The 22,636-nt window shown below is 34.8% G+C and overlaps 1 protein-coding gene across 1 annotated transcript in view; it reads right to left on the bottom strand.

Annotated features, from left to right (window-relative positions):
- Nucleotides 1–4,302: 4,302 nt before the first annotated feature.
- LOC121419343 (regulator of G-protein signaling 3-like) overlaps nucleotides 4,303–22,636 on the bottom strand; it is a 32,080-nt gene continuing 13,746 nt past the window's right edge. The window contains exon 3 of the mRNA XM_041613802.1: nucleotides 4,303–4,800. Within this exon, the coding sequence (XP_041469736.1) occupies nucleotides 4,657–4,800 (144 nt within the window). The 3' untranslated portion in view covers nucleotides 4,303–4,656. The remainder of the gene's footprint in view (nucleotides 4,801–22,636) is intronic.

The following is a 22,636-nucleotide window of genomic DNA, read 5'->3' as shown; positions in this document are numbered from 1 at the left end:
ATTTTATATTTCAGGGAAAAAGGGTCCTACTAGTTCATGATCTTCTCTGGATGAAGGGTTCAACAAACCTTTGATGCAAAATGGTGAAGGACCCGTTCACATTCACTTTTCTCAACTGCTTCTCAATAAATGGGGGGGGGGGGTAATTTCACATAGTATAACCTGAGACCCCTGTTACATCTGAGAGATTCCCTACCTCGGGCCGGCCCGGGGCCTACCTCGGGTAGGAAAGAAATCAGATGTAAACATCCCAAACCTACCTCGGGCCACCTTTTAGCGAACCTACCCGAGACCACATCCAGAGGTAGTCTCGGGCCGGCCCCGGTCCACCGATTCGTAGATGTAAACGCACACAAGCTTTCGAACCTATCTCGGTCCGTTTGCCAGCTGTCAAATTACGTCATAGCGCACGCTATCCCCTCCCCAGCCCCGTCGTTCTTCGAATGTTTTGCGGCATGCGACATGTGAATTGTGATTTATAAAGTATTTGATTTGAGTGGAAAGAAGGAAGCATTTTAAAAGTATCCTTTTCAAGTCGATCAATGATCTGACAAATGAAGCCATGTCTTTGATATATATGCAACTAGACATTTAAGTGCTACTCTAAGTCATAATCTAAGGCAAAAAATTTGTGAAACACCCCCCTGATCACTAAACTGGTGATTACTTCTTTATACTTCTTTAGCACTCACTGCAAAATGCACACCCTTTCCCCCTAATTATGTGCTTTATGCTTATCTCAACTTCATCTGGAAAATCAACCCCTTTTATTGTTTTCTTTTTCTGGATTTGAATGTGTATGACAATATTGTGATCCATTTCCTTTTATTCAAGTGTTGTGACTGAAAATGGAATTCAGAGAATGCAAACAATTTTCTCTTTTTGTCAATTCTAATTGCAAGTGTGGATATGTGAGTGTTGTAATGAGGGAAGTTGGGGGAAGCAATCTTGTATAACCAAACCCATAATCTGTCTTTTGATTAAAAGAAGAAATTTCTCAAACAGTGACACTATTAAAACAGTGACACTGATTATTAACTGTTATTTTTATTTCTAGAATCAAGAACTAATATTTTACCAAAATTTTGAATGTTTAATCAAGTTTTTGGTAGGCCTACACTTTACTTTGGGTATGGAAACTGGGAACATAAAGAATCTTTATCCATGATACTGTTTAAAGCATGGTATACACAAAAAAATGTTAACGAAGAAGGGGGGGGGGGGGCTCTGTTGGACATTTGGGGGCACATTGCATTCACAAATAAATTTTGCCTGGGTGGGAGCAAACACAAAGTTCACCTAAATATTCTCTCCTGCACCCACCCCATCCCTTGTAACTCCATTTCATTGCTGGGCCTACAACCTAGTTAACCTCATCATCCCTTATCATCATATTTCCCAAGATGAAATTTGAAATGATGCAATATGACATTATGGGGTCAAATACGCCCCACTCTGACCACAAACCAAAAGGTGTATTCAGACCGCTTCAAAGTTTGTCAGTTCCAGGTATTTTCTGACCAGGAAAATTGCCGCGATCTACCCCGATCCGAATATACCTGGTCATTTTGGCAGTGTGAAAGCAAAATAAATAGTGGTTACTTTTTAAAATATTTACAGGTATTTTTCCAAGGTAGCAGGTATTTTGGCAGTGTGCAGAAAACTTACAGGAACTTTCTCAGTCCAGCGTGTACGAATTTTACACGTGCCCCTTGGGTGGCTGATGAGCTAGCGATTTTAAATCTTGCACGTTGGCCTGCTTAACACTATCAGACCATACTGCGCATGCTATTAATTTTGGGAACTTACCCTGAAAGGGTCTTCTTCAGGGTCTGTATGAATGTGGGAAATAATAATTGGGTATTTCAAATCCTGAACAAGCTCTGATTGAACGTGTTCTTTGGTGATAGAGGTGGTCTGAATATGCTTAAAGAGAGACATACCAGGGAAGGGAATGTGATGACCGGTATGAAATACCCTCAGCACAACTATAAATAAACAACAAAGTAAATAGTGTGAAGGCTAATAGGAACCTGTTGGGACAATATTTCATGATTTCGGAGAATCAAAATCCTTCAGCTGTTTGTAACGTTTCACCTTTGAGTGCACTACAGGCAAAGAAATCTGAAATTGAAATGGTCAAATTTTTATTGTTATAAGGGAAAATGTGGTATTGATAATTGTTACTAGCACAGAGAGTAACTTGTTGTTTTTAAACCCTTTTAGCAAAATGGCTAGAAACAGGCAAATAATGTCAATTTAGTTTTGTGTACAGGCTTCATTAAAGGAAAATCAAACCTTTGGAATAAGATAGCTTATACGAAAACAGAGAAATCAAATACACAGATCGACAAAAGTGAGAGAAAAATTGAATAAATAAAAAGAAAGTTACGAGCTTTTGAAGTTTAGATCACTATTTTAAAGTAGATCCTCACATTTGGCAATGCAACAAAGATGTGTGATGTCACATGTGAACAATTTTCCCATTACTTTTGTATATATTTAACTTAAACTGGCTCTTTTTTATATCCATTTACCATTAGGTCTCGTTTTCTTTCTATAGAAGGGCATACAGATTTTCAAAGAATACATTATGGATATTATTTTTTGTATCACCATGGGTATTTTATAGTCCATCAAAAGAAATGTTGTTCACATGTGACATCACACATCCTTGTCACATTACCAATTGTAGGATCTCCATAGCATTAGTGACTGCAATATTCAAATGCTCATAACTTTCTCATATTTATCTGATTTTTCTCAACCCTTTTATGATCTTATTCTCTCATTTTTCTGTTTCCACATCAGCCCACATGCTCCACAGGTTTCATTCCCCTTTAATATTATTTTGCTCGCTGTTTCAGATTTTGTATAGGCCTAATACCACCATCTATCAATAGATAAAGGACATAAAAAAATACAAAAAAATTAAATCAATATTTTTATTTCTCTCCTAAGTCAATAACAAATTCCTATACCTTAACTACTCCAAAAGTTCAATGTCTCCTTCAGCCACAGTAAATCTTACCAGGGGACTTAGAATGGGACCCTTTTCTGCTTAAACATGACATCAAAGGCTAAACAGATATTGAAACAGTTTAGTTGTACTTTCAAGTTAAAAGGGAAGACAAAAATCAGCCTTGGGTTCCAGGATTATGCTGACATAGTTCTGACAAAGTTTGGAGAAGGTTACTTGCTAAATATTTAGCTTTGAGAAGGATCAGTGCCATCTCTGTACACTGGTGATGGATGGCAGAGATCTAGCCTTTGGTGATTAGGGGTCATGCTGTATACAAACTGACATTAAAGATGGAATTCTACTTGGAGGAGTAACCATGGCAATGGACCAATGACAAATCATTAATAGGCTAATGTGTTGGGGGGAAATTTACAGAAATGATATTTGAGTATTAAGTAGCGAGTTTTCTCATCTTACATTCGATTCTCTGGAATTCTATAAAAGGAGCCGTGGTTTAGTGGTTCTGACTCTCGCCTAGTAAACAGAAGGTCGTGTGTTCGAATCCCACCATGGCCTGGCGTATTTTGGCAAGGCGTTAATCAACACTCTTGACCCAGGTGCTAAATGGGTACCCGGTAGGATGTGAAAGTCATTGTAGATTGTCCAGTACTGTGTGCACCTCACTGGCGACTGACTGGAATACTCCCCAGGGAGTGGAGGATGTGCACACATTGTTTGCGGGAAAGACTGATTGCATCCGATGACCGGGGTAATAGTATATCTGTAAAGCTCTTAGACACGTCGTACGGATGTATTAAGCACTATATAAAAGCGGATTATTATTATCATAAACAAAGGATTTTGTATGATATTCTCAAATGTGAATTTAAAAAAAGTCACTTCCATAGAAATCTTGAAATTCAAATGAACAAGATTAAGGAATAATTCAATTTTAGGTTCATGATTTGTATAAACATTAGAAATATAATTGAGTAAATGTTATCTGTAAAAATGGCTACGGGGGAGGGGGTTGAAATTAGACAATAGCTCCAATAATCCAGTACGTCAACCTAAATTTTATCAACACAATTGAAATCAAAGTGTCTTTTGGGGCTGACTTGCCTGACTCTTAAAATTATATTATCCTCCCCAAATGCCCTTGTGTACACTACAGAAGACTAGAGACAGAGAGGGATTATCCCTACAGGGTATCATCATAATCTATTGGTATAACAACACAATGTGCTAAATGGACCATTAAACAACATTCAAAAAGAATTATGTGCTCTATGCTGAATGATAAAAAATGTTAACCCCCCCCCCAAAAAAAATTAAAAAAAATCTACCAGTCCCATTTTCAAAAAGTGATCAACTCTTTCCTTCTTCTCCACTTCCCTTTTCAAATCATCTACCTGTCTGCCTCTCTTCACCTCACCCCCATCTCCATATATCTCTTTTAACTTCATCATTTATCTTGGCAACTTTGCTTTTAGGCTCCTGAGCCCTGTTATCATGATACTAAGTATGATGACAAAGGAACATTTTGGTATGTTTTTATGTAAATAAGTAAATAGACTCCAATGAGAGAGTATCTCAACATCAAAACAAAATTGTAAACACTGATTTTACATGACACAGAATACAACTGAGAAAAAAATGGCTCTGTTCATAACAAAAATACATGGCCTATGGTTCTACAAGGGGAACTTCTTGATTTTATTAAGATATACTTTAAAAACAATCACGTATTCCATCGCATGCATGCATTTCTTTTGGCAGACTTTCCCATCAAACTTACCAGCTCTTTGTTTGGCTGTCTTTAATCTGCCAGGGAGTGCCTGCAAGTAGAAAAAAAGGTAAAAAGGGGGGTATAAAAATGACATGAGTTAATTTGATAAAGTGGCAGATGACATCTTATTAGCTATTTTATGTGCTTAAAATGTGTTTGCATAATAAATATTAATGATACAAAACAGCATTAATGTCTCTATGTGAGAAGAATTATGGGGAAAATGAAAATGTTCAATGAAAATTAAACATACATTATAAACATCATAGAATATCAATATAGATTTGACATCAGTAGGCATTGTGAGAAAGGTATGCCCCTACGTTTGAATTCTAATTTGAATAAAGTTGGGTAATATTTTGTTGGAGAATTCCAAAGTGCTGGTGCAGCTTTCTGGAAAGCCCAATCCCCATAGGTGTAGCCCTACTGTTTTTGATTTTTAATTTATAAAGTAATTTCAGATAAAAAAGGCCAAACTGGGCAAAAAGTACCCCAAACAGAAACCCTTTATTCTCACTTTTTGCCCCCTTTCTTAAAAAAAAAAATCACCCTTGATATGTATAATGACAATATAACCTTAATACTTTTCCTTTCTTTATTTCTATTATTTTTATTTTTGTATAGATTTCATTGTATTTTTATCAATATTTTTTTCGGAGGGGGGGGGGGGCTTCCTTTTGTCAGCGTTATGGTGGCATGCACCGCCCCTTTCCCTGCCTCCCCTTATTCGGTTCATCATCCAGCTCTTGGTGCACTCTGAACTATACCTCAGACCATGGACCTATTACGAATAGGTCCATGCTCAGACAAAGTCCAAACTTTGAGCACATCCTATCACAAGTTTATGAGACCTCTTCGCTGGAAAAAAATTGACCACACATTATGATTCAAATGGCATAAGGAAGGACATTTACAGCCATGTTTATTTCCACTTCTAGAGGACCAGCTGCCTGAGTTTGCTGACATATTATGACTCATGGAGTGTCCCTCTTCCATGAAACTCCATCGCCATATATCTGTCTCTATAGTTTTTCAAGAAAACAACTTCATCAAAATTACTGTGGATTTCTTTTTTTTTCTTTCATAATACATCATCATCTTTTATCAGCTGGTCATCATCCATCTAAAATGCGGCTTTTGTTTTTGCTTTATTAGTATTTGGAGAGCTGGGAAATGAGATAGGCTGTTCTCACCATGCTCCTAAAACTAGTTTACTGGAAACTAGTTTAACGTGTAGTGAGAACGGTCAAAGCGGTCTTGGAAGCGATCTTCTAAACCAGTTTGGAAAACCACCTCGCAATGTAGTTTTCAAGATCGCTTTACCTCGTTAAACTGGTTTTAGCGTAAGTGAGGACACAACCGTTCTTCGGGAAGCGATCTTCGCACATTTAGAGCGCGCTACTCCACACGACAGGTGTAGAATGCCTATGCTGCAGTTTTGAATTTCACGCGAAACGTGTCACCCCATTGAGAGCGTTTCCATAGCAACAAGAGCGCTTTACGTGAAGTGATTTTGAAAACCACTTTTGTGTGATCAAGTGGGAACGCTAGCAAAGCGATCTTCCAAACTGGTTTCCTGAATCGGCTTCCAGTAAACTAGTTTTAGAAAGTGTAATGAGAACGGCCTCATTGATATATTTTGGGTGGTCACTTAATTTCAACCTATACTGCCACATAAACCAGGGACAGCATGCCATAACTAAACTCACATAATTTCTTCTAAAACTAGTAAATAATGGATAGGTAAACAAAATTTGGAAGCAAATAAGTTGTAAAATGGAACACACAAGATGAGCAGTGGATAAAAATCATATACAAACTTAAAAAAGAAAATGGAGACCAAATGCATTTCATACAGATGAGTTCTATTTGTAATGTTTACAAAGAAATATTTGGAAATTGGGCCTTGACCAGAGGGTAGTATTTGTTTAGACCTATGTATTTAAAAAATTAACAATATAAACAATATTGTAAAAATAAAATTCTAATCAATGATCATGAAATACCTAATAACTTGGCATGTATTGGCGAGGCTATTAAGTCTTTTATTTTCAAAGAGATGACTGAAACATCCAACAATGTATTCTAAGAAATCAATGGAGTAAATGTGTCAACTTAAATTTATGCTTGTTTATTTCATCAGTGAAGTCTCCACTATAACACACACACACACAAAAAAGCTTGAGGCATTTCTATGAATCTATAATCGAATGAATGCAATGACAAGTCTGTTTGTGAAAAAACTTCTGGAAAGTATCATGTCACCATGCCCAACCCCCCCCCCATGATGTAAAAGTAACAAGTTCTGCAAAAATGTAAACATACTCTCTTGGAAATCTACCAGCTCTAAAGTTCAATGGAACCCCCTGCATTAACAGTGGTCCTGAAACATAATGTCAGCAATGCCAATGACATACGACCGGTTTGTTCATTCACTCCTTACTGCCCGGGGTAATTCAACATGAATTTCAGTGAAAACTGTCAGTTGGCTACTCTACATCATTCTATCATACCCATTCATTAGAAGGATATCAGGTATTTCAAGTATTTCTACCATTCGTTTTGAAATGACTTCATAGTAAAAGAAAGCATAGGCAGGAAATGGACTGGAAAAGTAAAAGAAAAATATAGAAACATGGAGCATACAAGATATAGACTGGAAAAAGGCCACTGGCTAACACAATATATCTTCAACGCATTTTCCATAACAAAATGTTCTGGTTGGTATATGTTCAAAAAGTAAAATTAAGAAACAGGAAAGAAGAAAATACTAACTGATGTTCGGCAGATCAGGGTTGCATTATTGGCAATGAACCAGGGTACTGTTTCATTGAAGTTGTTTGAAATTTAAAGGTCAAGTCCACCCCAGGAAAATGTTGATTTGAGTTAATAGAGAAAAAAACAAACTAGCATAATGCTGTAATTTTCATCAAAATTGCATGTAGAATAAAAAAGTTATGACATTTAAAAGTTTCGCTTATCTTTCACAAATAGTTATATGCACAATTTAGTAACATGAAAATGAAAGGGTCAATGATGTCCCTCACTCACTATTTCTTCTTTTTTTTTTAATTATACAATATTTCCTTTTTTACAGATTTGACAAAAAAGGACCGAACTTGGCTCAACAAAATAGTGGTAATTCCATTTCATATAATAAAATACTAAAGAAAAAGTGAGTGGATGATGTCATCAGTCCCCTCATTTGCATACTGACTGGGATGTGTATATAACAGTTTTGTGAAATTATGCGAAACTTAAAAATGTCATTACTTTTTTTAATTTACATCCGATTTTGATGAAATTCTCAGCAATATGCTAGTTTGATATTTTTCTTTGTATTCAACTGAATGTTTTGTTGGGGTAATTGGTCATATGACTGATCATACATTAGTATAATCAATATAAGTAATCATAGAAATCAACCACATAACAAACCAATTGATGTTTAAAGGACAAGTTCACTCCAACACAAAGTTGACTTGAATAAAAAAAGACAAATCCTCCAAGCACAACAGTGAAAAGGTCATCAAAATCGGATGCAAAATAAGAAAGTTATGACATTTTAAAGTTTCGCTTAATTTCACGGAACAGTTCTATATTCACATTCCGGGCGGTATGCAAATGAGGGAACTGATGACATCACTCACTATTTCTTTTGTTCTTATATGAAATATTCTCATATTCTCCTCATTGTCCTGTGAAATAAAGGTTTATTCCTCTATAAACATGTGGAATTATCATCGTTTAACTTTTTATGGTTTTGTCGAGTTGGTCCTTATTGTCAAATATGTAAAAAATAAAATATTGTACAATTCAAACAATAAAAAACAAAGGAAATAGTGAGCGAGGGACTTAATTATTTTTCTCATTTGCATGTGACTAAATTGTGCACATAACTATTTTGTAAAAAAAGCAAAACTTTAAAATGTCATAACTTTCTTATTTTGCATCCAATTTTGATGAAATTTTCAGCATTATGCTTGTCTGATTTTTCTCTGTTGATTCAAATCAACATTTTTCTGAGGTGGACTTGACCTTTAAAAAGTTGAGTGCAACTTCCATCTTGTTGTTGTTGCAGGCAACTATCACAATGAACTCCCTGAATATGTAGGCCTATTAATACACATAATGTGTGAATAGCAAAGATTTATTGACCAATTCCAAATATTCTTATTCCAGTTGGATTGGCTTTGTATTTAAGATGATTAACTACAGAGATTATCTTCTAATACCTGAATAGTGAAAGTATTATATTCCCCAGGGTCTCAATTCCCATGATTCTGCAACAAATTGGTGACTTCATGGCAATGGAATGCGGACGTTAAGTTTTGACTTTCTCCTAACAATATCGTCCTTTCAAGTTTATAGTCTGATTCAAATCCAGCCGATTATTGACAGATTTCTAAAGACTCAAGGGTATTTCTATTTAATAATACCTATATTTGTTACATGTTTATTATATTTCTACTAAATATTGTACTAAACTAACTCCATCTTTTATATTTTTTAGTAGAATAATGCAGTCAAATCAACATGACTATTAAAAATGTTTATTATTAAGTTAATCGGAGTGAGTACTCTACCACAGGTGTTTTGTCTAAACATCTGTTAATATGACTACATTAACTAATCCACTTAACGTTTGAATCTCAGCAGCTTCATAATTCTTTGATATTTCTCAGAAGCATAAATGTTCTTTTATTCTAAAATGAAAGAAGAGTTGGAAAACCAACCTCCTCCCCATGTTTCAGAGAGGGTGGGTGCGGTCTGGAGACAGGCTATTCTCATCCCAGACAGCGAAAGGAGACAATTCCGTCCCAGAGATATCCAATCCAAGCAACTCTTGATTTGTTATGAAACCTGTCAAAACCGAGACTTGATTTCCTAAATTCTTGTCTCACGTTTAATATACAGAACTGTACTCATTAGTGGGGACCCACTCTCACTAATCTTCCATTTGGACAATGTCCACAAGGAGCCTACAGTCTCCAAATCTCAACTTTTTGCAGCAGACCAACACCTGTCTTCTGGCTTGAATGCAGGACTTACATGATTGAGACATCATCCCTGCACATTTTGAACATGCAAAATATGTGAGAAAAACAGCAGTGCCCCATGAGTTCGCACTCGAGGTTTCTCTCTCTCCTCCAAATTTATTTCTGAATAACTCATTCAAGAGAGATTGAAAGTACTTTGCCACTATTCACATTACAAGATTGGGACAAAATTACTTGAGGTGCTTAATTAATACCCCTACCCCTCAGAAATATTGTTAATCTGGGATTTGGTAGCAAGTCATTTTCTAGAAATTCCCTACTGTAAAAGAGATAGCGCCTATGTATATGTATCTGTCATTTATACAATGAACAATACAAAACTATCATTTCTTGGAGTCATATCATGACTAGCAACTCGCTACTTAATTCCTGGACTTAATTAGGATTATGACCAGTGACACCTTTATCCCATTATAAATAGACTCTCTTCTCTAAAAGACAGTCAAACTGAAGTGGCCCTGCAGATATTTTTTTTCAGTTATTATAACACCAAAGGTGATCATATAAGGTTAAAAATTTCAACATTTTTTCTTTTTCATATAATAAAAAAATGTTCATTTTTTGCATCATGAAGCAATAAAATAGAATGTTTAGAAACACGCCCCTCACAATATTGTTGAAAAATATTGTTAAAAAAATTCACCAACTTCTATTCATTCATATTTTGATCACCTCTCACTTTCCAAAAAAACACCTCAAACAGATTGACAGGACCATTCAAAATTTATTCAAGATGTTTGAATTTTAACAGCAATTCTCTCTTTTTTCCAGCCATGCAAACAGAACTATGAAATATTCCTATACATGCAATCCAAAATTTACAATTTTAAAATTTTAACCTAGGCCTACTTATTTTGTGTGATTGGAATGTTGTTTTCAAGCAAACTGACCTGTCCTCAAAAGTACATTTCAGGTTGATAGTTACTTACATGGAATTTCTGACAAATTGTTCATGTCCCACACCTTTGCTGATAACTGAAGCCCAACCCCAAGTCATGCACCCTTTCAAAAAGACCAAGCAAGTAAATATCTAGAGGTGGCACCACATCCTGAAATGTTTTCTCTTGCTCAAAGATTTTGTTTTCTGACCCGTAAATAGCATAAGTAAAGTGTATTTTATTTCCCCCTGAAGAAATGCAAAGCACATTATATTTTTCTATTAAAGATTCAAAATGGTAGAAACCTCTATTATTTTCATTTCAACTGAATTCAATTTATATCATGCCATTTTACATTCTGAACCTGTCTCTAAATTTTGTTTGTTCTATCCAGATCAACTTTAAATTATCTCCAACATCTATGAGGCTGTAAGAGATATCCCCGCCCACTTTAAACATGTTCCCACTGCCTCCCACCAATATTTTGCACAACACTTACAGAAATGAGTATACTATTCAATAAATACATGCACACAGAAATAGCCACTGTATAAAAACAGGCCAAATAAATATTTGAAAACCTATTTCATTAGGTGGTCTGTCTATGACAGATCACCTATTGTTTTCGTCAGAATTTTCTTTCTTTATTAGGTGGTCTGTCTATGACAGATCACCTATTGATTTCGTCAGAATTTTCTTTATTTCTTTCTTCCTATCTTTATTCATTGTACCTATTTTTTGTCGCCAACTTTTCTCGAAATTGGCTGAATCAATTTTGCTGATTTTTTTGTCATATATAGAATCTATCATAGAGACGGCAAAATAAGCTTTTCAAGGTCATATGGTCATGATGACGTCATCTACGCGCCATTTTGTAAAATTCTTCATTTGATCATATCTTCATTATCAATTATCAAAAATTAACAATATTTACATGACATTAACTTCATGTCAGGGGTCAAATGCCAATGTCATCAAAGGTCATGTAGAGGTCATGACGCGCGCGTACGCGCGCGTCAAAGGTAAAAAAATCGTCCAAATGACCTATAAAATTTTTTGGGTACGTTTCAGGTCATTTTAAGCATTTCAAAAATTTGCGCGCGCGCACATATGCGCGCACGTTTCCGCGCGTTACACCTTAACGCAACGCAGAAAAACCGTTTCTTTTAATATCATTGCATTGCTAATAAAATTCTGAGCAATTTGATACCTTGATCAACCTTCTACAACCATTAATAACGAAATTAACACCCGTTAAACTTTGCAGCACGTGTGCGCGCGAGCTCTCACTATAGGCCATATATGGGCAAAAACATGCCTATTGCAAATTCACTGTAGCTCTTTAAATAGTCCGTTGACCCCCAATTTTTTTTCATATATCGATAGATTATGAGTTGTAAATTTGATTTCATGTCACCATTGTCCCTAAATTATCTCGTGACATCATCAAATAGGCGCCCAAACTAAAAATTTCATTTATTCAAAAATGACGTCATCAAATTTATGCAAATTTGGCTGTAACTTCTCGAATATAAATCATTTTTCGCCCAGATTTCGATATGTTGTAGTTTAGAAGGTACTCTTTCTCCTCAGTTACATGAATATTCGTTTTGAGGAACGCATCATTACGTAAAACAGCGATGAAAAGAAGCATGTCATTTTTCCTCATTTTGCGTGTAATCTCTATGGGACATGACTTTTTCCCAAAACTAGATTCGACATTTCTCTATTTCGTGAGCCATATCTCCATTTTTTCTTGTCAGCTTTCCTTGAGCTTTTAACATGTTGTAGCTGAGATTCTGGGCTATCGGAAGTGTGCCCTTCATTTTTGGATCAGATGCCGGGATCATGCCCGTATTTCACTTGCAAAATTGGAATTGTAATTTTCAAAATTGCTTACGTGTAATCTCTATGGGGAATATCGTGGCTCAATGGATAACGCATTTGACTTGCTTTCTCGAGGGCGGAGGTTCGATTCCTGGGGTAGAAAAGATGATTTTTTTTCTCTTTTTTTTCTTTTTGCCACCTCTTACATGATCCTTTATGATAATTAAAAGGTATGAAAGTTAAAATTTAGCAAGATAAAACAGATTATAATTGTTTTTTTCATATCACATGTATTTTGTGTGTAATCTCTATGGGACATGACTTTTTCTCAAAACTAGATTCGACATTCCTCTATTTCGTGAGCCATATCTCCATTTCTTCTTGTCAGTTTTGCCGGAGCTTTTAATATGTTATAGCTGAGATTCTGGGCTTTCGGTAATGTGCCCTTCACTTTTTGATCAGATGCCGGGATCATGCCCGTTTTTCACTTGCAATATTGGAATTGTAATTCTCAAAATTGCTTACGTGTAAAGTCTATGGGAAACATTAATAATCACATTGAGCAATGGTCAAAATTTATTCTTAGGATGTCTAGAATCAAGATTATCAATCATATCTAAATTATTCATTTTATACACTAGCCGACTCTGAATGAAAAATCATGACAGACCACCTAATTCGTCCGCATGACGAATTAAATTCTAGTTTATTTCTTTCTTTATTCTTGGCACCTATGTTTGTCGCCAACTTTTCTCGAAATTGGCTGAATCAATTTTGCTGATTTTTTCGTCATACATAGACTCTATCATAGAGACGGCAAAATAAGCTTTTCAAGGTCATATGGTCATGATGACGTCATCTACGCGCCATTTTGTAAAATTCTTCATTTGATCATATCTTCATTATCAATTATCAAAAATTAACAATATTTACATGACATTAACTTCATGTCAAGGGTCAACTGTCAATGTCATCAAAGGTCATGTAGAGGTCATGACGCGCGCGTACGCGCGCGTCAAAGGTAAAAAAATCGTCCAAATGACCTATAAAATTTTTTGGGTACGTTTCAGGTCATTTTAAGCATTTCAAAAATTTGCGCGCGTTTCCGCGCGTTACACCTTAACACAACGCAGAAAAACCGTTTCTTTTAATATCATTGCATTGCTAATAAAATTCTGAGCAATTTGATACCTTGATCAACCTTCTACAACCATTAATATAGAAATTAACACCCATTAAAGTTTGCAGCACGTGTGCGCGCGAGCTCTCACTATAGGCCATATATGGGCAAAAACATGCCTATTGTAAATTCACTGTAGCTCTTTAAAAAGTCCGTTGACCCCCAATTTTTTTTCATATATCGATAGAGTATGAGTTGTAGATTCGATTTCATGTCACCATTGTCCCTAAATTATATCGTGACGTCATCAAATAGGCGCCCAAACTAAAAATTTTATTTTTTTCAAAAATGACGTCATCAAATTTATGCAAATTTGGCTGTAACTTCTCGAATATAGATCATTTTTCGCCCAGATTTCAATATGTTGTAGTTTATAATGTATTCTTTCTCCTCAGTTAACATGAATATTCGTTTTGAGAAACGCATCATTGCGTAAAACAGCGATGAAAAGAGGCATGTCATTTTTCCTCATTTTGCGTGTAATCTCTATGGGACATGACTTTTTCCCAAAACTAGATTCGACATTCCTCTATTTCGTGAGCCATATCTCCATTATTTCTTGTCAGCTTTCCTTGAGCTTTTAACATGTTGTAGCTGAGATTCTGGGCTATCGGAAGTGTGCCCTTCATTTTTTGATCAGATGCCGGGATCATGCCCGTATTTCAATTGCAAAATTGGAATTGTAATTCTCAAAATTGCTTACGTGTAATCTCTATGGGGAATATCGTGGCTCAATGGATAACGCATTTGACTTGCTTTCTCGAGGGCGGAGGTTCGATTCCTGGGGTAGAAAAGATGATTTTTTTTCTCTTTTTTTTCTTTTTGCCACCTCTTACATGATCCTTTATGATAATTAAAAGGTATGAAAGTTAAAATTTAGCAAGATAAAACAGATTATAATTGTTTTTTTCATATCACATGTATTTTGTGTGTAATCTCTATGGGACATGACTTTTTCTCAAAACTAGATTCGACATTCCTCTATTTCGTGAGCCATATCTCCATTTCTTCTTGTCAGTTTTGCCGGAGCTTTTAATATGTTATAGCTGAGATTCTGGGCTTTCGGTAATGTGCCCTTCACTTTTTGATCAGATGCCGGGATCATGCCCGTTTTTCACTTGCAATATTGGAATTGTAATTCTCAAAATTGCTTACGTGTAAAGTCTATGGGAAACATTAATAATCACATCGAGCAATGGTCAAAATTTATTCTTAGGATGTCTAGAATGAAGATTATCAATCATATCTAAATTATTCATTTTATGCATTAGCCAACTCTGAATGAAAAATCATGACAGACCACCTAATTCGTCCGCATGACGAATTAAATTCTAGTTAGCACTATTATTATTATTGTCGATACTGTACTTCCATGATGCATTTTATATGCCCATGTTCAAACAAACTTACAAAGACAAATTCAGAGTGGAATTGGGTATTGAGATGTGTTTTGAAGGTTTCATTCAACATTATGCATTTGGTAAATACATATATCATCTACAAAAAATATGAGGAAATTAATAATACATTCAGTTGAATGTACATTTCTTTCAAATCTTGAAATATTTGGCCATTATACCCCTTCCAAATTCATGGAGATAGAAGTGACAAATAAAAATTCAAATTGCAGCCTTGATGAACAAATTTCTTTATGCTTAATCTTATCCTGTAAACATTCAATCATAGAAAATGAATTTGAATAAGCTTATGAGGACTCCCTCTCACCTTCCCAAATGGTGAGACAGATCTTTTTTTTTACATTTCAATTCTTTAGAAATAGCCGTCTATATTTCAAGACAAGCTGTTTTTTTATTAAGGAATAACACAAGGCAGTAAACATACATATTCTTCTTTCTGGTTGATAATTTTTTTCACAAACTCTGTTTCACTTCAGAAGATTGAATTAAAACATCCTGAATTGTCCAAAGTGATTGCAGCAATGGCACTGCACCTAGGTGGATTCCAACGTTATGTGTCAACATAGAGTGTGGAGAATATCACACTTATTCAATATTTACTCTTCACCCCTAATTGATATTAATGTGTTGCCGCTCTCCAAAGACCACTCCGGAATTAACAGCTCTGTCACAAAATGCATTTGACCTCGACTTTTGGAACTTCACAAATATGCAAAAGACAGGGAAATAGAAATATTTGACTTTGAGTCTAGAAAAAGAGATAAAGAAGATTTCTGAGATAATGGTGATTTGTGAGATGAGAACGTTTAAAAAAATGATTCACAATGGAGATTGGCAATCCACATTCTGCATGGTTACTATAATCAACTCAAGGACAACAATATTTCAAAGTTAGACAGGTTTTGGTTGAACTTGTTCATAATCTAAGATTTGTTATATAAAGTTCTGTATCGCCATAATGCAGCAAGAGGAAACTTATGCTATGAAGGTTTATCCTCCTCAATGAATAATAAACAAACAAGATATGAAATATAGTCTATAATACAAATCCTTGCTCCAAGAATTTGATCTCAGTTGTGGATTCATTTTTTAAATCTGGTAGACAATTTTCAATCGGCATATAAGTCTTCTCAATGTCAACAATTTATAAAGCCAGGAGAGCCATCTTTTCAATTCAACATATGCCAGTAAATGATCTAAAAACGAATTTGAAAAGAATCTAATAGCTTTGTTTTTTTTTAAATCAAAATGTTGTGAAGATGAACTTTAACAATAACACCCGGGGGGGGGGGGTACTCATGAAATGAGGCATAAGGGGATGTGCCGCTGGAATGGGTCGCTTTTTTGGGAAGAAATCCCTAAACATGGGGTAAGGTTTTATGATAGAAAATCCCTAAACATTGCCCCAATTTTTAGACTGGCCTTAAACATGGTTCCAATTTTTAGATACTAGCCTTAAACATGGGTCCATATTCTCCTCCAATTTTGGATGATAATTTTTTTTGCTTGTCAAATTTTAGTAAATCCTTAATAATGGGTACCTTTTTAGCCAAAACGACCCAAAAATATGAGTATGGGTTTTGAACCTTCAACCGCACACCCCCATCCAAGCCATATCTTAAGTACCCCCGAATAACATTCTCTTGTCTTTGCTGCCAAATTAGATTGTGACATTCGCTTCTTTGCCAATGTAATTCCTTTGCTTTGTTCCTGTCTATCTTACTTTATCATGTTTGTCTTGTATACAGATATATAAGTGGATAAACCGAAAATGCACGTTTTGAGAAGTGAAAATAAATTTACACAAGATTCTTCCATTTCTCTCTGATTCCTCTCCTTATCCGTTACACCAGATTAAGATGTCAGTTGGTGCATAAAGTGGGGTGTATTGTTGGGGGAGAAAACTGAGATATATCCCTATTAATCCCCTGGCACTGGGACGAAACTGTATCTGGGATTAAGTAGTTCTTTCCCCCCTTTCATCATCCACCCCTGAAGTACCCCTAAAGACTGATATCGATACTCCTACTGGGGTCAAATGTTAATTTGATTTCTATTTTGGGCAAAACACTGACTTTGAACTTGTTGTGTACTTACGTGTTGTCAGGCTTGTCATGAGGCAGGTTTCAAATATTTTGTGGAAGAATGTGATGTAAAAGAATGTATTCCCTTTTAATGTTGTAGGCCACTAGTTTTTCTTTCTTCTTGTCAAAAGGAATATTTCACATCCCCCATCGTCTTCCATTAAAAAAATTAAATCAAAACTTGATTTGGTTGAATATTCTACTTCTTTAATAAGAATAATATGGAGAGTGCGCTGAAATCAATTTTATCTATAAAATTAGAATTTTGACCAATAGTTGTTCAATTAACTTACAAAGTGAGATTTGAATTAGGAATCTCTATACGTAACCAAATAAAAAAGCTATCAACTTGGAGTATTTTTTTATAGTAAGTCATAAGATCATAAGGTTGTCCCACCAACTAACCTCAACCGATTTAACGAATGCTTCAGCTCAATTCCATATAGAGTATGTATTCAACTCCCTATACGTGATACCAGTGGTGTACCAAGGGAAGGGGGGGGGGGGTTGTTACAGGGGATCAAAACACCCAATGAATTTTTCTATACCCAAACCCCCACCTAAGAATTCAAAACTTCCCCCTAATCTTTTTTAAGACCCTTTTTTTTTGCTTGTCAAAGTTTTTTGACTTACGAAAAGACGTGAAATTTGTGGGAAGACCTTTTATTTTTGGTCGTAAACATTTCATTTAGCTTGAACCCCCCCCTCTTTGAAAATTTGTGCGTCCGCCACTGTGTGATACTTTTCCTGCAATGTAATGTCTGTTTTCTATTTCATACAATAAAATGTAATTCTATGAAATTATCATGGCTTGACTCCTTCATGAAGTGAAATAAGAATGGGAAATAATGGAAGTTAGATGTAAAAAAAAAGTTATTGTTTCACAGAATTACCCTTTAGTGACATGATTTCTCCTTAAATAATAGTACAAATTCGAAAGCAGTTAAAGGTCAAGTCCACCTCAAAAAATGTTGATTTGAATCAATAGAGAAAAATCAGACAAGCACAATGCTGAAAGTTTCATCAAAATCGGATGTAAAATAAGAAAGTTATGACATTTCAAAGTTTCGCTTATTTTCAATAAAATAGTTATATGAATGAGCCAGTTACATCCAAATGAGAGAGTCGATGATGTCACTCACTCACTATTTCTTTTGTTTTTTATTGTTTGAATTATACAATATTTCAATTTTTACGAATTTGACGATTAGGACCTCCTTGCCTGAAGCACAAAATGTTAAAATAATGAAATTCCACTTGTTCAGGGAGGAATGAAACTTCATTTCATATGACAATGATGAGAAAATGAAAATATTTCATATTTCATATAATAAAATACAAAAGAAATAGTGAGTGAGTGATGTCCTCAACTCTCTCATTTGGATGTAACTGGCTCGTTCATATAACTATTTTGTTGAAAATAAGCGAAACTTTAAAATGCCATAACTTTCTTATTTTACATCCGATTTTGATGAAATTTTCAGTGTTATGCTTGTTGAATTTTTCTCTTTTTATTCAAATCAAGTTTTTGTTTGGGTGGACTTGTCCTTTAATAGAACATAGGTGCTCTAATATGAAGAACCATTGCACAAAATGAACAAAGAGGGAGCTAGAGAGGAATTAATCACTGCCAGAAAATGAAGTTGTGCAAAAGATGCAGGGGCAGACCAGGTTTGAGGCCCTTGATTATTGGACATATTTTTTAACATTGGATTCTACCCTTCAGAATAACATTTTCAATAAATAGTATCATAAATGTTATTTTATTCATTTTAAAGTGAAATATTTCATAAAGCAAAAATATCCACAGCGGCAGTTTCACAGAGCAATTGATTATTTTTTTTGTCTGAATAAAATTTGGTTTTAGTGGTGACAGCATTTAATCCTTGAGGCTAACCACACTTCCTAAAAATGCTCCAGTCAGGTAATTTAAACTTGTTTCACAGAGAATTTTCTGAATGTCCACGGACCAATATCATGGAAATAGATGTTCCGTTTTTACCTCCACACTAATAACTAGCTCTGTACGGGGTTAATCTATTTTAGTTTCTTAATTTTTTAATCTATTTCATGTTACTGAAACAAAATTAGCTCAAAATTTGATTGTAAAGAATACAAAGCTTTTAATATGCCAATCATTAATGCATTGTTTAAGTAATATCAAATAATATCAAGTAATATCAAAATATATGGTCATAATTGCACAAAACATGGTTCCCCCTAAAGGTTTTCACATTGGAATTATGGAATAATGTTCTTGTGTGAAAGCTTCTGGAAAGTGACCATAATTTGTTTTTCTTTCATGGGGGTGGGATGACATCAAGCTCAATCTATAATCATTTCTTCTGATCAAACAAAACTACTGTGTAAAGGAAACCAACTTCTCAAATGATGAGTTATACATTTCACAAAATACATGAAACAGAGTTTTACATTGTACATAACGTACAATGAACAGACGCATCTTAAATAAATTTACAATAAAATACAGTAACACATTTTTGGAATACAATAATATACAGTGGGTGGCACACACGACTGCCATTGGTAGCATGACGTTTATAATGGATGGTGGCTTTTTAATGAAGATTTGTGAAAAAAGAGAAAAAATGAAATTAATGTAAATAGGAAGGCTATACATTCATAGTGATAAAGCAAAGTCACAAATACCTAAGTATTATGATGTTGTATTAACCTGCTGCACTTGGTTGATTTTGAACACTCAATTTGAAGGAGTACATTGACCGCATTTGAAAAACAACTTTAATTGCTTTTAAGGATTGCATTAAAGGGTTTTGATAACTTACGAAAGTATGATTAAATAATTTTTGACATTCTGAATCAGATGAGTAAAGGCCTAGAAGTTTCTAGAATCTGTTCTAAATCTATTGTAGTAGAACCTGGACTATGACGATTTTTATTATAAAGATATTCATGACTGAATGCTGCACGTATTAAAAAAAATACTGGAGTGTGATGTTCAGGATAATGCATTCTTTTTTTGCAGGAGTTTCTGCATTTTATACATAAATCAATAACAAATGAAAAAAAAACTTGATGCATTAACAATGACATAAATGAGTACATTTTTGCATAACAATTGAAAAGATAAATAATGTCTAAGAGTGAAAACTACATAAATGAAGCATGTAAAATAGTAAAGTGTGTAAAAATGCAGTGGCCAGTTATAATAAGCAGGTAACTGCTTGAAACAATAGCAGCTATGAGGGAGGGCTACATGGGAACCGTAATAGTTTATAAATATAATTCGATAAAATGGTGTCATGAAATAGAAAGTATGAAAGTTTAGATATTTAGTGGGGAGAGATAAGATAAAGTAAAACAAAAAGTGCGAGTGAGTGCTCATGGGTGAGAGCAGGTGATACATTTAAGTGTACTTAGAAATAAGAAACTATTTCAATGAAGCTTTAAAAGAAATAAAAACTTTAAAATAAATGGTGCCTGTAACTTATATTTTATTCATTTCTTTTTACATACAGTAAATCATTAAAACGTTGATGAGGGTACCCTTGAAGTGGCTTTTGAGGGCTTTGTCTTTTATTCAAACCATGTCTAATTAGTGGTTTAAATGTGGTTGCCAAATGTTGCACAAATCTTTTAATGTAGTTTTTCAAATACTTCAAGTTATTCATTTGGCATTTAATATTTCAATACTGTTTGGGCACTATAACTAACATCAATTTTTTTTTAAAATTAAGACGATGAAAGAGCCAAGTAAACATAGGAAACATGCTGCATATACATTATTAAAAGAAATCCTTGGGTTCCCATAAATGTACCACATATTTTAAGAAATGAACATATACTCGAATTTAAGCAGCATTCAGAATATCAATCTATATATTACACACATGTAGGCCTACAGAGCTATTCAGCCAATATTTTCTGAAGTTAGAATATCCCTTTAAAGAGTTCTGTGGGAGGCATGGAAGATTGATAGAAGCTGATATATAATGAAAAACAGAATTGTATACATAAAAACAAATAATAGATACACTGAATGATATGAAAATGGTAGCATGTTGAATAGAGATATTTTAGGGGGGCGGGGTTGCAATCTACATCCCATCCACACCCCCTCAGTCACCTTAACTGTTAATGGAATGCAGTTTCCAATTCATAACTAATCACTTGAAGTAATTATCCCTCATATTTCATTTCAATCATTTCTCTATGAACACATTAATCAGCATTGGTTTATTTTGTTATTTGGGTAATAAATTTGATGTTAATTAATACAAAAAAAGTGGATAAAATCTAAGTGGAAATACTTTGGATCAATTGAAATAGAATCTAAATAGCTCTTTTAAATTGACACTTTTCATTAGAGTGTAATATCTAATAACTTTGATAATGTTGATTTATAAAAATTAATAAAAGTGGATAATAAAGATTTGGAAATTCTTGAATTAATTGGAATCTAGAATCTAAAAAGTACCTTTTTAATTGGCACTTTCCATTAAAGTATTACAGGGAAAAGGCAATAATCTGAGAGAGCAAAAATGCTGCAATAGGTAGCAGTTTCATAACAATAGGTATGCAAAATTGGGGGTGTCTTGGTCTAGTGGTTACCACCCTTGTCTTTCAATCAAAGGGTCATGGGTCCAAATCCCAACCATGGCGTACTTTCCTTCAGCAAGAAATCTACCCACATTCTGCTGCACTTGACCCAGGTGAGGTGAATAGGTATGCAGCAGGATCAATTCCTTGAATGCACCAATCGCCTACAGGGAGCTACAGACGGGGTAATATACAGTGCACCATAGAATAGTCAACTAGATACTCTGCGCTATGTATTATCAAAATTGTTTTGACAATTTACTTCCCGGGGGGCCACTTACATTGACGAGTGGATACCATGCGCGACCAAAAAACACGTAAAAAGGATGTCTTTTTCAAGATAGGGCACGTTACGTACATAACGTGATAAGGGTGTCAAAAACACAAAAATAATGAAAAAAGGGTATCTATTTCGCTAGGAAAGTTACGTGTTTAGGGCCAAATTTGCGGGGATGATGAAACAAAATTAAAATGTTTTATAAAAGATGTTCTTTTAGCCCCAACACTACGTGTTTAGAGTCCGATTTGCACAAGGTGTGGAAGGTGGGGTTGAACTAAACCAAATGATGTGTAAAGGTACAACCGACGACCGAAGGACCCATGATATAACAATAAAATATTCCTGTACTTGTTTAGGGGTTCATTTCAGGGAATACTTGCCAAGAGTATCGTTTTGTTTCCAATACTTGTTAAGGGTAGGTTTTCACATGCCAATACTTGTTAAGGGGTGCATTTTCAGAATATGGAAAATACGTGTTAGGGTGCTTTTCGAGACCCCATTGTCGCGCATGGTATACACTCGTCAATGGAAGTGCCCTCCCCCCGGATATACTTGCATTGCCAGCAATGCTATTTTC

This window comes from Lytechinus variegatus, chromosome 1 (genome assembly GCF_018143015.1).
Source record: "Lytechinus variegatus isolate NC3 chromosome 1, Lvar_3.0, whole genome shotgun sequence".
NCBI classification, from domain to species: domain Eukaryota; kingdom Metazoa; phylum Echinodermata; class Echinoidea; order Temnopleuroida; family Toxopneustidae; genus Lytechinus; species Lytechinus variegatus.
The sequence above is the reverse complement of the archived record's forward strand: the minus strand, read 5'-3'. Positions and strand labels throughout refer to the sequence as shown.